Source organism: Blennius ocellaris (genome assembly GCF_963422515.1).
Source record: "Blennius ocellaris genome assembly, chromosome: 19".
Classification (NCBI taxonomy): domain Eukaryota; kingdom Metazoa; phylum Chordata; class Actinopteri; order Blenniiformes; family Blenniidae; genus Blennius; species Blennius ocellaris.
In genome coordinates this window covers 16,642,168-16,657,914 of record NC_137668.1, presented here as the reverse complement: position 1 = coordinate 16,657,914, position 15,747 = coordinate 16,642,168, and the positions used below count along the sequence as shown (strand labels likewise).

Genomic DNA, 15,747 nt, shown 5'->3' with positions numbered 1-15,747 from the left:
AACAGTCCAGGTTTCATCAGGCAGTTGGCTGTTCTAACATCCACCAGATGGCAGTAGAGTCCATGACTTAGAAATATTTGGAGTACTTTTGCCAATTAAACCCTGCCTTGGTAGCTCGCATTATACAATCACATGGTATTTGACTGAAACCCTTTTTGTGAATATCTCTTCAAAATGAGAATTTTCTTTTCTAGTAAACTGAAGTATGTGTTTGCTCACATGTGTATGATTTCTGCAGGCTTGTGGAACCTGGTGTCACTGTTCTCCAATCTTTGCCTCTTTGTCCTGATGCCCTTCGCCTATTTCTTTTTGGAGTCTGAAGGATTTGCAGGATCAAAAAAGGTACATATCAATAATCAAGCTTTTTTTTTTTTTTACATGCCAATAGCTACCTTTCCAAATTGACTGTTACATTATGTAAATTGATCTTTTAGGCAATCGCAGTTTTATTGTAGTAATTATATCAACAATTGTCAAAACCCAGACATGAACCTGGAGCTTTTTAAAATTCTAGCAAAGCTATATTACTAGATTCACTATCAAACTTGGGGATTTACACAGTTGTGTCATTTCTCTGTGATTTCTACAATACGGCATAATGATGTCGTGTGAGCCTGAAAAGGACTATAAAAGGGATGGTTTACTGTCTTTTGGGGTTCACATATTTAAATGCTTTTCCGACCATTCAAAAGTTCTCTTCTTTACAACCAAAGCAGCAGCAGGTGCCTAGTCCTTGCCCTCTCCCTGACTCACGCCACTGACCGTAACTGCCACCGCAGAAAGCTCATTAACCATGAAAGTCTGAATCTGGTCTTCGCCCAGTGCCACATCCTGACAAACCCTTTCAATAAGGCCATAGGCTGCAAACGCTTCAACACTGCTGCATCGGCCCCATTGATTTAAAGCCTGATTCCTTGTCACCCCCTCCCCAGCCCCCTAAAATAAAACTTCAAAAGGACAGGCTAATAATCGAGTTGTAAGGCTCAGCGAACTTCCTTGTTTAATTGATTACCCCCCCCCCCCACCCAAAAAAAAAAAAAAAAAAAAAAAAGAGGCTGGGGGCTCGTGTTCCAAAAGTCCATAAAGTCGCAGCAACATGACAGCACAATAGAGCCTTGCAAAATGGAGGGGAAAAGATTTAGTTTTAATACACCTCTATCCTGTGTCACAGTTTGAAACCCCTCTGGTTTATGTCCCTCCTGGCAAAAGCACATAAAAATTAGTCTGTACTGTAGTGTATGACCACTGCTTTTCTTCCTCAGCCCACTAATTTGTTTCGGTTGGATTTCTTGAGCAGAGGGCAGTCCCTGATGTGTAGGAAGCAGCATGAGGGCCTCTTTCAAATTTCTTCTTTTTGTTCTTTTTCATTTCAGCAAGACTGTTTCTTGCTCTGTTGCTTCAATAAATTTGCTTTGAGGAAGCCCTGTTCAGTGTTGTGGTGCACTTTCAGGTATATATTGTGTGCTAAGTAGGGGGTGTGGATGATACTCCTGTTTCACCCCCCCCTCCCAAAAAAAATAAATAAATCCAAGCTGCCTGTCGAGTGAATCGTACGGCCAACAGTGAGAAGAATGTAAAACACAGATCTGAGTTTTTATAATGTGATATTATCCCTTTATCCAATAACAGCATTAAACCACAATGTCATAAGGTTTTATGTGGCATTTTAACCTCCCGGGCTAATGTTGTGGCACTGCGAGCTCCCTTTGACTGCGGAAATGAAGTGAATGATGAATTTCATTACTAATGCTGTAAGTCAGCCTTTTCATGTGGCTGTGTTTACTTTTGACGATGTACTAAAAGACGCCAACAGAATAAAGATGGAAATGTGGATGCTTTTTTAAATGTTTTTTTTTTTCTTCTTCCCTTTAGAGGCTCTGTCACCTGAATGATTGATAGTTTAGCAAATTGTCCAAATTGTGGATGAATCGGAGTGACTTAGGGTCTTGATGTCAGATGTTATGATGTAGTTTTACTCGCAGCTTTAAAATGTCTCCCAACTTTACTGCTGTGTTCTCAAATCTGCAGAAGAGCTGCATCACTGAGGCCATTAAAGGTCATTATTTAGTTTTTAAGCTGTGATTATATTTATAGACCTCTGTACTATGGTGTATTTGCATTATACATATGGAATGATATTCTAAATACCACTCAGTTGTTGTGGTATCATAAAGGCATCTGTGATGGCCAAATGTTTAATTTCAAGGCTTTAAAAAGCCAAACATATGTGGCTGTGTTTTAGTTGTCTATACATCACCAGTAGATGGCATTGTAATGATGAGAGCCATCCATGTCAACTTTATTGAGACAAGTCTTTTGTAACAAAGACTGTGAAGATGTCAGGATAATCCTTTGTTCAGTTTTCTATTTTTATCAAGAGACTTAAAATGTCTTAATAATCATATGCGATGAGTATGATATCTTGGAGCTATATTTATTCCAAAACCATTTGATCAAGATAAATGTTTTTGGCAGTGACTGTTTATTGACCTATTTCTGGTGTAGTGGAGTAATGGCTTTACCTTTGGATGTTTGTTTTTTTTAATCGTCACACAAACCACAATCTGAGTTCCTAACAATTTAGCAACAATAAGTTTTAGTAAATTGTAATTTTGACTTGAACGTGTGCTTTTCTGTGTGTGTGTGTGTGTCTATGTGTGTGTGTGTGTGTGTAGGGGGGGGGGGGGGGGGCAGAAATTGTAGATAGTATGCTTTGCAGTGAATAGTGTTTTGGCTTTATCCACAGTATTGAAGTGTGTTTGATCCTGAAACGAGTTGGAACGAGTCTGACCCCCCGACTGACCCAGCAAAAGGCCAACAGGTTTCATCTGGTAGTTAAAGAAACTCCTCATCAATCTCATCCTAAGCCCTAACCCGCCGATGATGAGAAGTGTGTTTATTGTGGAGGAGGAAGGGGAGGAGGGGAGAGAAAACGTCTCGCCAAGCAAGCCCGTGTGGTGTTACTAAGATACTCCTCTTTGTTGGCGCTCCACAATAGGGGCCTGGATATTTATTTCAAATCTCCTGCACATGCAGACATTTTTCCCAGGCCTTCTTTCGGGCAGGGCCAGCCGGAGAATATAAAGTGGTGTTTACATACCTTCCTTTAAGGTCACAATGTCTCCCTAAAGCTGCCTGTTACAATGTTCGTTTCCATGGCGATATATTAGTTTGAGCTGGGAATTTCAAAAAGAATGAGTGAGATTCTCCCTTCCTCACATGACTCAGTTTTTCTAAAATGAGCAAAATGTGCTCAGTTTGTCACTGCTAGATTTTTTTCCACCAATTTCAAGTTTAAAAAAAAACAAACAAACAAACTGGTCAATTTCTAAGTGTTAATCTAATTATACTATTTAAATTGTATTACTTCCTGATGGGTAAAGTGCTATGTTCTTAAGCAACAAGGATTGTTGGGGGGGGGCTTATCAGTCTTACAATGTTTTGGAATCAGAACAAGCTGTTGACAGCTTGGTAAGACCGAAACCAGAGAAATGACTGAAGCTATGTAAGGTTTTCTTTCCTGATTCAATAGTAAGGAAGTCAGTGATAATGTCTAAAAGGTGACTTTCAGTGAGTTTGCTCATTACGTTGAGGTTTGAAATGACACGAATTGATACCAATCATGTTGCATGCTCCTGTGGATCAAGGCTTTATTAAGAAGTCTTAGGAGTCTTTAGAAGTTCATTGTGCAGCTTTACAAGGGAGTGTCCCGCTCCTCTGCTTTCTGTCTTTGACACGATCATTGCACTGTGGCCGACTGGTTGAAGGATACGCTAATAAGGTCTCTGAGCATCTGGCATGTCTTTAGCAACCAGGGCAGGTTTTTTTTTTGGGGGTGGGGGGGGGGTGGGGGGGGGGGGGGGGGGCTTGGGAGTGAAAAGGACCCTGCCCCCTTCCTCACTTCTTACACTCTTGGCCCCTTGTTGCACACGTTCCTGACAGTGAGCAGAAGGATGGTCAGGGGTATGATCTCTGTCACCACCTGCTGACCTGCTGAGGATTGATAGCAGCAGCGAGGAAGCTCAGGCACCGATAAACTGTCTTCCTTTTGTCCGAGTTTGCTGGGGGTTTTTTTTCCTTTTGCTTTTGCTTTTTAAGTTCAATACGATCCTGCGCCTTCACAAATATCATGTCTCACATTTGTCTCCCCTCGCATTCAGCTTCCAGAGGTGAACTCTTTGCAAGATTCATCTCTTGAAACACTACATCAAAGACGGTGGCAGATTGTGCTCGAGTTTGTTTGCAGCGCAAGCTTAGCGAAAAGCTTGTGAACCGTTTCCAGGCCCTCTGTGGCTTTGTGTAATTGGGCGGATTTGGAGGTTGGTGTACTCGTTGGTGTGTATGTGCGCATACATGTATTTATGAATGTTTGTTTGCAGCTGCCTATGAAGTGGTTACCCCTCTCTCTCTCTCCCTGGTCACTACACACATTTCTTGGAAATCTCTCCAGTCTTGTACAAGCAAAGCTGCAGTTAACCAGCCCCTCGCTCGATGTCGGTGTGAGGATCGGGGGATACTGAATATTTCAGAGCTGCTATATTTAGAGGTAGTTACACATTTAGAGTGGCAAGAATAGAAACTTTCAGCGGGCACTCTGGATGCCAAGGCACAAGTCTTTTTCTATTTTTTCCCGTTTTGCTCTCTTCACCAGTTGACAGCTTTGTCCTTGATCAGTGACTATTACCGTACTTTTTTCTATTTTTAAACCACAATTTCTGTCTTACCTTTTGTGACTAAGAACAAAGGATTCACATTTTCCCTTGAAAAGTAAGCCGGCATTAACGGAGCGTTCACTGCCCAATGCCACTCATTTCAAGGGATCAATGAAACCAATCAGGCCTTCCAGTTCAGTTTCCTCTTTCTCATGTTCAGTCAAATCATGTCTGTCACAGTGGATTGTTCTTCCACTGAGGCAAGAACGGGGGATGATAGTAAGGGAGGTGACAAGCATTGCCTTTGCCCTAAATGATCTGAATGGGTAATGATTTGAGTCTTATAAATGATTGAGAGACCTATCTAAAGGGAATACACCTTCAGTATGGCATGGGCAGCTTGTTAAGGTGGACTGGTGCGCTTGAGCGGACGCCACCGCCTGCCAGCACTGCTTGTTCTGCAGCATCCTTAAGAGAGCGCGTGTGGGACGTGGCTGAAGTCCCTGAAAGCATTCCTCTCTCACCTCTCTTACCTCTGGGGACAGAGATGTGCTCAGACGTTGACTCCTTTCCTCCACCAGTCTCTCACTGTTGTTCCCCCTCTTTCTTTCTCCATCGTCCAGTGCTTCCCTTCTGCCGCTTCTTCATTCCGTGTTGAGCGTTGTCCCCACTGCCGAGTTAAACAGAGCAGTGAGACGCTTGATTGCGGCATCGAGCGAATGTGCTGCGTGTGAAGGGGCAAAAGAGCATGGCAAAAAATATTCATGTCAAATTTTCATGATGTGAATGATATCCTGCATTGGTTTGGGACCTTCTTTCAGTGCAACTCTGCATATATGACTCCCTCATTATGTGATTTCAATGTAACACGACTGATAATTCATTAGTGACGATTAGTGTGTCATGCCAACTAAGGGTTTGTATCTCCTCCTCACCTGTCAAGTGACTGCAGTGTCCACCTTGGCCACACTGGGGCACTCCAGACCCTGCCCTCTTCTCTCTGTTGTGCTAGAAAATTCTACACTCCTTCTCTGAAGCTTTTTCAGAATAATGCTGAAAGAGGAGGTGAGAGGCACGTAATTGCTCAGTAATGGCAAGAGGATGCTACAGGGGATTTTCACCACTGACAATGAATGAAATCTGAGAATACTTGAGAATGCCTTTATGACAACTACAGGTACAGACCGAAAAGGTCATTGAGATTCATACATACATACATACATACATAAATTCAGCAAATTGCTCACCAGCATATAGGAATGCAGCTGCTGAAACACAGGTGCATTAAATCTACTGGAATTAAGAGCTAAGCCTTGATTCAGTTGCCAGAATTCATCCATAGCTTTTCTCAAATGTGGCTTCATGATTAACAGGGGTTGCTTTCAAAGAGAGACCCCCTTCATGTACCTGTTGGCAAATACTGAACAGCAACCACACTGCCATTATGTTAGCTGGTAACAAATTGCTCATATGTACCCAATTTAAATGGCGCTCAAAAAAAAAGGCTGAGACCCCATGCCTGGTAGCCTACCTGATGTGTGCACGAGAGCACCTATCCATCTTACTCTGCTACAACTCGGCTCTACGGTGGGGGAAGGAGGTTATGGAAAGTGTGTGAACAGGTAGAGGAAGACTTTATTAACCACTCAGCAGTTTGTGACCCGGAAAACCCAAATTACCCCAAAACCCCTCCAGTCTGCTCAGCCTGGGACATGACCGTGGCGCTAAGGGAGCTCCTAATCATTCGCAGATGGGAGGTCTGCTCATGATCGCAGACAGTAGCTGACCCAGCCAAGCTTTATGCTCCTTACAGCACCCTCTACCCACCCCTCCTCTTTTTAATTTCACCTCTGTCACCAACAGCCCCTGTTAGACCCATTTTATAGACCACAGTATGTGTGTATAAAAGAGCTGTTTTACACAGCAATCTGCGGGAGCGTTAATGTCATGTTTGTGTGCTGTGACTGGAAACAACACTGTCAACTTTAGAGGAGGAGGGTGATCACGCCTTGTTCCTTGCAGTTTATAAATGCAGTATGGAATTTAGGAAGGATTGCCATCAAGCCCCTTTTTTTTTATGCACAGCCTAAAACATATTTAGGATGGTAAGACGTTTGATTCTTTGTTGTCGGTGCTTCAATTTATGTGCCTATTCTAACTTCAATATTATCCAACTAAAGAGGTGCTGGAGGTAATCCTAGCTGACAGAGTAAAGCAGGGGGCACCCTGGAAAAGACAAATGCACTAACTCACAATCACGCTTTGGGGGCAATGTTAGAGACAGAATTTAGCCTCAAATGCACATTTTTGTCCTGGGGGGGAAATCTGAGAAAACTTCACTTAGAAAGACCTCAAACCACCACCTGGACTTGAATTGGTAACATTTGAACTGTGAGGCGAGAGTGAGAACCACACAATGTTTTCACCACCTGCTTTACTTCGTTAGAAATATACCAAGCCTTTAATTGTATTACTTTATTACTTTTAACACAGAGAAAAGTAATACTGTATATTGATTTTAAAGAAAGTCAAATCGCGACATTGAAATTGCATGTTTTACAGCCAGATAAAAAAAAAATTGTCGTGCTTAGTACCTCAATGAATATAGTTTGATTTGAGAGACTGAATTTTGGTGCTTTTGGAAATCTGTAATTGGCCATGTGCACTTGAATATAGAAGAGATGTTCTAAATGTAAATGTGCTTCCAACTGAAATGGTATAATTTCTTCCGATCATGTACCTACTGATTAACAGATCATCATCACCAAAAACACTTGTGTTAGGGTAGTCTACTTGGCTGCTCCCTTTTTTTTTAGCTGCCACAGCAACTTCAATTGCTGCTTTGTGTTTACAATGCGCAACTATGGTGCAAATTGCACCAAAACCATGTGAGTTTTTGGTGCACGAGTTTGTTGTTTGGATATAGGCCTCCAACAATGCATATTTTTTTTCCATTCATCCCTATTCTTTCCCACCCCGTCCAAGCCTGGGCTGTTTAAATCCACCCTAGCATACCAAAGGCCAAGGCAGGGCACACCTTGGATAAATCACAAGTAGGAATATTTCCTTTCTTGACACTTTTTTTGGTTTGTGCTCAAAGTCTTTAAAAGTTGAAGACATTCAATGATATCAGTCATGCAGTCTAACAAGTCCAAAGGTCATAAGTGATTAAAATTACAGTACTTTCACACTGTGAGGTCAAGTTCTTTCTCATGAGTTTCTCTCGAGTTTTGATGGATGCAATTGGCAATTAATCTTTCAATTTCTACATGTGCATGTTTGTTTTTCGTTCAGGGCATTAGGGCACGCATTCTGGAGACCTTTGTGATGCTCTTCTTGCTGGCGCTACTCATTCTGGGAATCGTGTGGGTGGCCTCGGCCCTAATTGACAATGATGCAGCCAGTATGGAGTCCCTATACGGTAAGTCACAGAAAGCATTTCTATCACTTATCATTGCAAATCTGTTGCTGCATTCTTAAATAGTAATTGTGGTTGCATACCACAATTTGTAGCAATGAAGAATATTCATATGTATGCATTTTTAATTGAATGTATCTTTTTTCTGTAGACCTTTGGGAATTCTACCTGCCATATCTCTATTCCTGTATATCTCTGATGGGAGGATTGCTTTTGTTAAGTAAGCCATTTAATGCATTCCATACAAAATATCAAACCTTTCAAGATGTTAAACTACCCTCAAGTAATTTATTTTATTGGAGCATAAAAGCTGATCACTCTGGGGTTTTTTTTTGTCTCCTGTGTAGTGTGCACTCCAGTGGGACTGTCCAGGATGTTTACCATCATGGGCCAGTTACTTGTGAAGCCAACGGTAAGACAGAATTCGGGTGAAGTGTTTAAAATGTAGTCGGAGAGAAAAGTTTATTGAATGGTTTTAATTCAGACTTTCAAGACAGAAAATCCACAGGCTTGAACTTAAATAGATCCCAGTCAAGCCTGAAGCCACGTTGCTCTTCTCTTCTGAAAGATGTCTCAGTCGGCCATTTAAATGCATGACAGAGGACTACAAATACATCACCAACTCATCCTCCCATCTGCCATCGCTCCAGTCCCACTTTGGGCCTAATTATAACCCATTTCATCTCTTCCTACTCTGCTCCCTCCCTTCAGATCCTTGAGGACCTGGATGAGCAGATTTACTGCATCCATTTGCAGGAGGAAGCCCTTCAGAGGAGATTAAACGGTATGTCTGTGGGAGACGTGTTGGCACATTATAGGGGAGAGGAGGGGTTGACTGCCATATTGGGTGTGATGGAGCGGGCCACACTGGAATCAATTAGCATTGAAAATTCTGTAAGGTACACACGTGTGCACAGGCATTCACAAAAATTCACACACACTTGACACCAGATTTTTCCTCAGACTGTCTTACTCATAGCTTTCTACGAAAGGGCAAGGAACATGTTTTATGTTTAGGAAGTTTCTCCGAAGGATCCATTTAAGACATTCCATGGCCACTGTCACGAATAAAATGATTGCCTCATTTAATGTCGGCCCCGGAATGGTGGCCTGGTTAATAGGATGGAAATGAAATCCTTGACTTGAGAATGTTTGGCTTGCTGCTGTGGACATTAAAAGAGCTAAAACTTTTAGTGCTTTCTGAATAGATAGAAGGCGGCTTGCCCTGATTCACAGGCTGGGATTCAAAGGCAGTTTAAAGAGTTTAGGAATGTCAAAGGTGGTATTGTTGTAGCCACCATTTCCTTTTACACACAAATTTCTGTGTTTGTAAATTCCTTGTTTGCCATTGAATGAGCTCAAAAAGCAGGAAGTATTTGGGCCAGGTTCCAAAACCTACTTTAATATTAACTCAAGCACGCAACCAAGTGTACAGATGTGAGTAAATGAAGAGGATGAGCGTCCTTTCAAACCAGGGAGGTAAGGGAGATCGCTCCCTGATAACGCATGTTTTCAAAAGCTATGCTGGCCACCTCCATAGAGTGCCACCAATGCGTACGGTTTTCTCGGGCTCATTCCACACTGCCATGCTTTGAACTAACTGATAGAATAATTGTAATCTGTTCCTTATCATCTGCCGGACTGTTTGATCTTTACAAGTCACTGTGAGGCCCAGAAGAAATAACAGTGGTCAAGATCTCCGCGTGTGTAATGAGGCCAAGCTGCAGTTCATTTTGCTTGTTAAAGAGGTGGGAATTGGGGGTGCGGGAGGATGTTGTTCAGTGGAGGAGAGCCTTATCAGACAATGAATGTTTCGATGCGCATACTGTATACGCATGCAAATAGCCATCGTTCATGGTCATACGTAGATGAAACTGAAAGCTCGAGTGGCATTCGTTTGATCTGCTGAGAGCACTAAGTCGAGGGCAGTTCAGGAACAGTTCACAGGATACACTCCAGAGACGACCAATGCTGTGTTCTTGCTTCACCTGTGTCCATGCTGCGTCAACATTCTCTTATAGATTATCCCCTTACTCAGTTTGTGTTTGTAGATGTGGACTGTTGAACCTCGTCCAATGATGCAGTTATTTATTTACATGTCTGGTCCTTTGTTGTCCTCTCTCTATATCCAATTACCCATTTGTAATGACATGCAGTTAGTTTAAGTCTTGCAGATCAGTGCACTGTGGTTTAATGGGCCTATGAACCATGTGTTTCTGCTTTCTTTTTCAATTGCCCGGTAAACTGAATAAGTGAAATTTCGAGAGATGAATCTCCATCTGAGATGCGTTGCATAATTTACAAGAAACAATTTTTCCTTATCATTTACCCAGTGTTACAGTATTTCTAGACGGGCTTTACATTCATTAATGCTTGTTAGATCACAAGGTTAATTTAATTTTGAAATGTATCATTTGAATCTTTTTCCATTTCTATCCCCATAGCTTATTTTGAATTTGATAGCAGTGTCCCAATCTCTGAAAAGATAGGTTACTAAGATGACTGGGTGTTAAAAGGGTCTCATAAGTAAAGATGGAGAGAAGTTCTCCACCAGGTTCAAATGATGAAAAGAATTAGAGATATCTGCATTAAGAAGCCATAGTTCTGTATTCGGAGCTTCTGCACAAGCTGATGGTCACTTCCAGAAATGATTGTCTGTGAACAGTTAACCATGCTGTAGTCTATTACAGGTTAAATCTATATCATATAAAAATCTCGTAATGTGTTAACACAATCCAAACACCAAAATCTCTGGTATGCATGTATATTACATACCTCTGTCAGCGAAGGCCTTGTATATCTTTATCAAACAATGCTGAATTACATCCGTCACAGTCGAGGAGTACAATTGCTGAACTGGCCTGCTTGCAGTGTCAAACTTTCACCAATAATAAACATTTGATCAATCATACAACAGAAGGTCTAATGAAGAAGAGCCAGGACATTTGTCTCCTAAATCTCCAGCAACTGGTCTCTTCACGTCGTAGACGTTTACAGATTGTAGAAGAGTAGGAGATGCTACATATCAGTTAATATGGCCCTGTCCCAACTTATTTGACAAATGTTGCTGCTGTCAAACTTGGATGAACTTTTCTTTTACAAGATGTAAAATTACTTTCGTTCAACATCTGATACGTTGGAGGAATTTTTTGTATTATTAAAATATGGTTATATGTTGTTCGAGAAATACTATATGTATTCTTTTTCCTGTGTAGTAGATTAAAACATAACATTTTGAATATCTAGTATTAGCAGTAAAGCATACATATTCTATAGTGCAGACAATGTGATGCACATTTGCAGAGCGCCCCCTCAAGACCTTGATTTGCTGAAAACTTGGCGCTCGTCCAGATGCTATGCGGCACAGTGACCTTGCCAGTGCCTCTGTTGTCTCAGCATGGTGTTTAGCATATTTGTGGATGACGTAATTTTTTGACTGTAGAGAAGGTTGGAGAGGATATGTTGAATTACTCTGGGCTTTGCTGGCTGCCAGAAGCCTCACTCAGCATCTCTGCCTCGCTGTAACTCAGTCTTTTACTTGATGCTGCCAGCCGAAGGAGGAGAAGGATATATTTAACTTCAGTTTGAAGTGAGGTCATTGAAGACACTGCAGCTGAAATACTCACCGTTTCACTTTACTGCTTTGAACAAGCAATGATATTGTGTTTGTATTTACTCGGATGTATTGATTATTGTGGCCGTTGAGAATCTATTTTTCCTTTCGGCTTTGATTTATCTGCCCGTGACGCGGGAGGCGCTCTTTGCCTATGCAATGCACAAAGACGATAGATTAGCTTACTTGAAGTGGAGCTGATTCAGCTACCCTGGGGCAAAGTGTTTAGTTCGTCTTTTAGGAAAGAGAGCTGTTGAACTATCTGTGACATTTCCTGTTGTGTTGTGACTGCATTTGCTCGGAGGGCTCAAAACTTTCCCTTGCTCTGATCCTGGGACAGGCCCCTATGAGGGCATAGACGCAGGCGGTTAACCCTCTCTCGCTGTTTTACCTACTAAAACCCATCCAGACAGGGTGTGTCATAATAACAGAGGGAAGAAAAAAAAGGTCTGATCAAAGTGATTGGTCTTTCACTCCTGTAACAAAGATGAAAGATGGTATTTTTATTGCAGGCTAGTAACAGTGTAACACTGAACTAATTGGTCTTGATCTGCCAATCACCCCAGGGGGATGCAAATGGATACTCTTCCACTTTGGCTTCGAAGGGCCTCTATGCTAGTGCGTCAAGCTGGAAGCAAAACAGAGTAAAATAGATAAATTAGCCTTAAATGAGCTGGTCTTGTGGTTTTCCTGGAGAATCCCTTACTGTCTTATCCAGCCCACTCAACCAGTTGTGGCATGTGCGAGACAACTCCTGACAGAAGAGATTATTTTTACTTGTTTGAGATCACATTGTTATGTTCTGAGCAAGCTTACTTATTTTGATGGGACTGCTTAATAACGATACATCATGTTTCATATATAGAGGACATAGCGAATACAGTGTGAGGTGCTGACGCTACCTTCCAACGTGCTAAAGATTTGGATGTAACAGCTTTTTAAATAACATTGTAGCGCAACACAAATTCATACATTTGTATAGTTCTTTCATCATTTAATGAAGAAATAAGCCAATTTATATTCTGGTATGAGCTATTCAGATGGAACACAGGTATTCTTTTATGTGTTTTGAATTAATTTGAATTGAGCTGCTGTTGAGTATCAGACTATCGGACAAAACAAAAGCCTTGACTGTTAATTAAAAAACATGGGCAGATATATTAATAATGTCAATAGTTGTTAATGGCAGCCCAACACATGTTATTATACAACTAATTGTATTGATTGTGGTTGCCTCCATCTCCACAGGATCATCCTCGCATACTTACACGCGAGGAAGCTTTACACACCAGCTCAACAAAGAATTGGACAATGTCAAAAATCAAAGGAATAAACTAGGTAAGTATTTGTATTTTGCAAGAGGGCTAATGGGTTTTATCTTCAGACCTTAAACTGCCAAGGAATTGTATATGCCAAAGACATTAGCTTTTTAGATATTGCTGACAAGCAGCCGCTTTCTCTTCATCTGCCTTAATTTCTTAATTTGGACTGGGACCAGAACTGCCCGATAATTTTCCATCCATTTTAGGATATTATAAATGAGGCCTAAGCCTTTTGGGGAGCAGTGTGGGGAGGTGGGGGAGAAGAGCACAAAGGCACTTAGGATATTGGACAAGATGCAAACTTTATATTGTAGCAAGCCTTTTAGTGATGTCATTAATTTAGAAGGATGGTGCATATAAAGTGCACTTGGCAAACTTCTCGAGCAGGCAGGGTGGATGCACTTTGAGAATAAGAAGGCCTAACAAGGTTGGAAATAGAGAAAGAAAGTCAATAAGGCAAATACTAGAGGGCAGTCACTTGCACATAGTGAGAGGACACTGCTTGTCTGGAAGATGTATGCATGTCGTCCAGAGGCTGTCAGTAACATCTACAAGCATGATCAATGTGTTGTTGAAATATGAAGATGATGTGAAAGTGAGACGTGTCATCTGGACAAGGAAGAACTGCACACATTAACTGTTCAACACACCCGCACACACAGTCTAACTTGGATGTAAACGACAAAGTTGTATGGTGTCTCGGATTCACTGGCGTCCATGGTTACGAGTGACCAGCGTCCAACAGCATTAAAGTTTATTGTAGGTTACAGCAAGAGAAAAGTCTGTCGCAATAGTTCTCCAACTTCGATGCAACTCGTGAGTTTATTCAAATAAAAATAGTTGGTTTGTGGTATTTGCTTTAGAAAACAGTCATCTGTGAAACACCCTTATTCTATCCAGTACATAAATCACAAAATTAATAATATTGACTTTCTTTTTATCCAGGATTTATTGTCGTTTTCACTAATTAAAGCAATAATGAGTGTGGTTAATTAAAGAGAAAGAGGGCATTTTTGAAGGTTATGATTTATATATTACCTGAGGTAGATGCAATAAGAGGTGAGATTGTGTTTTGTAGACACACTCTTAATATGTCTTACCATAACAAGCAGTTCAAACCTTGTAAATAAAGCCATAGGGCTTTTGGTTTCAGTAGCTGTCTTTGATGAAGATATTAATTAATGAGTAGTGGAAAGTGGTTTGTACTGGAGTCAACCTCGTCACTAAAAAGTTGGTCCCACCAAGAATTATTGAAACACTTTGTTGCTCCCGTGTATTCTCCTAGAAAGAAGAAAGAAAGCCTCAGGATGGGAGAAGAACTTGCTGTATCCCATAGTGATGCTGATCCTGCTCACAGGAACGGTGAGTGTTGGGACTGACCTATAATTAAGCCCCAACTGTTTACTCACGGCGTACACAGCCTGGCTGGTGGCCATCAGAACTAACACTGTTCCTCAACACTCATCTTTTCCCACAGAGTCTGGGTGGGGAAACTGCCTCTGTGTAATGGCTGTTTAAGACAATGCTGAATAGCCACCTGCAACAACTGTGATTTTGAATGAATTATAGTGTGTGAATACTGTTTATGTTGTCTGATAGTGTTAGATAAGGCACAAGGGCCATGTGCAAAGCATGGCACGTGCATCAAACCCACATTGTTCATGTTTTGAGAAGCTTTATGTTGAGACAATTTACATTTACAAGGTGGTTATTACGCATCAACATTCTCACAGATCAGCAAGTCTTCTGTATTTGGGTTATGTTGTGATGCCGGATGCTTAGTATATTTCATCTTTTTTTTTTTTTTTTTTTTTTTGGAATTATGCTGTTTGGAAACAAATCTTTACCTTCCTCTGTGTCTGCAGACAATCTCAGTTCTTATGGTGGCACTCAATATCCTCTACCTTCTTGTGGATGAGACTGCCATGCCTAAAGGATCCACAGTAAGCCTTCTGCCTAACATTACACACACACACACACACACACACACACACACACACACACACACACACACACACACACACACACACACACACACACACACACACACACACACACACACACACACACACACACACACACACACACACACACACACACACACACACACACACACACACAGTATTTGCTCGCCTATCAGACTTCCCATGTCCCTGGCGGAGACATAAATCAAATTCCGGATATGCTCAGGTGCGTGTTGGAAGAAAAGGCTCCACCAGATGTTAATCAGGGTCCAACCTTGTGCCTCTGGTTTTGTTTTGGAAGCTCATTCAGAGTCATTTCACAGCAGTGTGCAGATTCAATAAGCTTGCTACGTGTCTTATGTCCACAGCAAGCGAATACGCGGCTTTTCCTCCTCTTTGCAAAGGCAGACAGGGCCAGGTGACGGGCTCCCTCTATGATGCAGATTAGCCGGGTGTAGAATAGCTCTCAGAGATTTTCATCTCCGCCTAACATGCAATGTGTTTTAAGCTCACTGTATCTCATCTCATCTGCAGTGACAGAGGTGCGTGCATGTGCGTGCTTGCATGTGTGTGTGCGCTTGTGGTTGCATTCTTGTCTGAAAAGGGGCAACATAATGTATCCTATTTCTCCCTCATTTCATTTTGCTTCTTGCGGGCAACTAATATAGCTGTCCTCGACGTTCCAATTATTTTATTGAGCAGAGATGTTTTTTTTGGCATGACACGTCGTAGAAAATCCCCCAAATTACACTTGTCATGTAGCTTGAAGCTGTCCTCC

At 41.6% G+C, this 15,747-nt stretch overlaps 1 protein-coding gene across 1 annotated transcript in view; it reads left to right on the top strand.

Moving 5' to 3' along the window:
- Nucleotides 1–15,747, top strand: part of lmbr1 (limb development membrane protein 1) — a 34,131-nt gene that overhangs the window by 8,179 nt on the left and 10,205 nt on the right. Inside the window, exons 5-12 of the mRNA XM_080515148.1 lie at nt 239–342; nt 7,947–8,073; nt 8,222–8,290; nt 8,418–8,482; nt 8,782–8,854; nt 12,932–13,021; nt 14,291–14,367; nt 14,871–14,948. Coding sequence (XP_080371274.1) covers nt 239–342; nt 7,947–8,073; nt 8,222–8,290; nt 8,418–8,482; nt 8,782–8,854; nt 12,932–13,021; nt 14,291–14,367; nt 14,871–14,948 — 683 coding nt within the window. The remainder of the gene's footprint in view (nt 1–238; nt 343–7,946; nt 8,074–8,221; nt 8,291–8,417; nt 8,483–8,781; nt 8,855–12,931; nt 13,022–14,290; nt 14,368–14,870; nt 14,949–15,747) is intronic.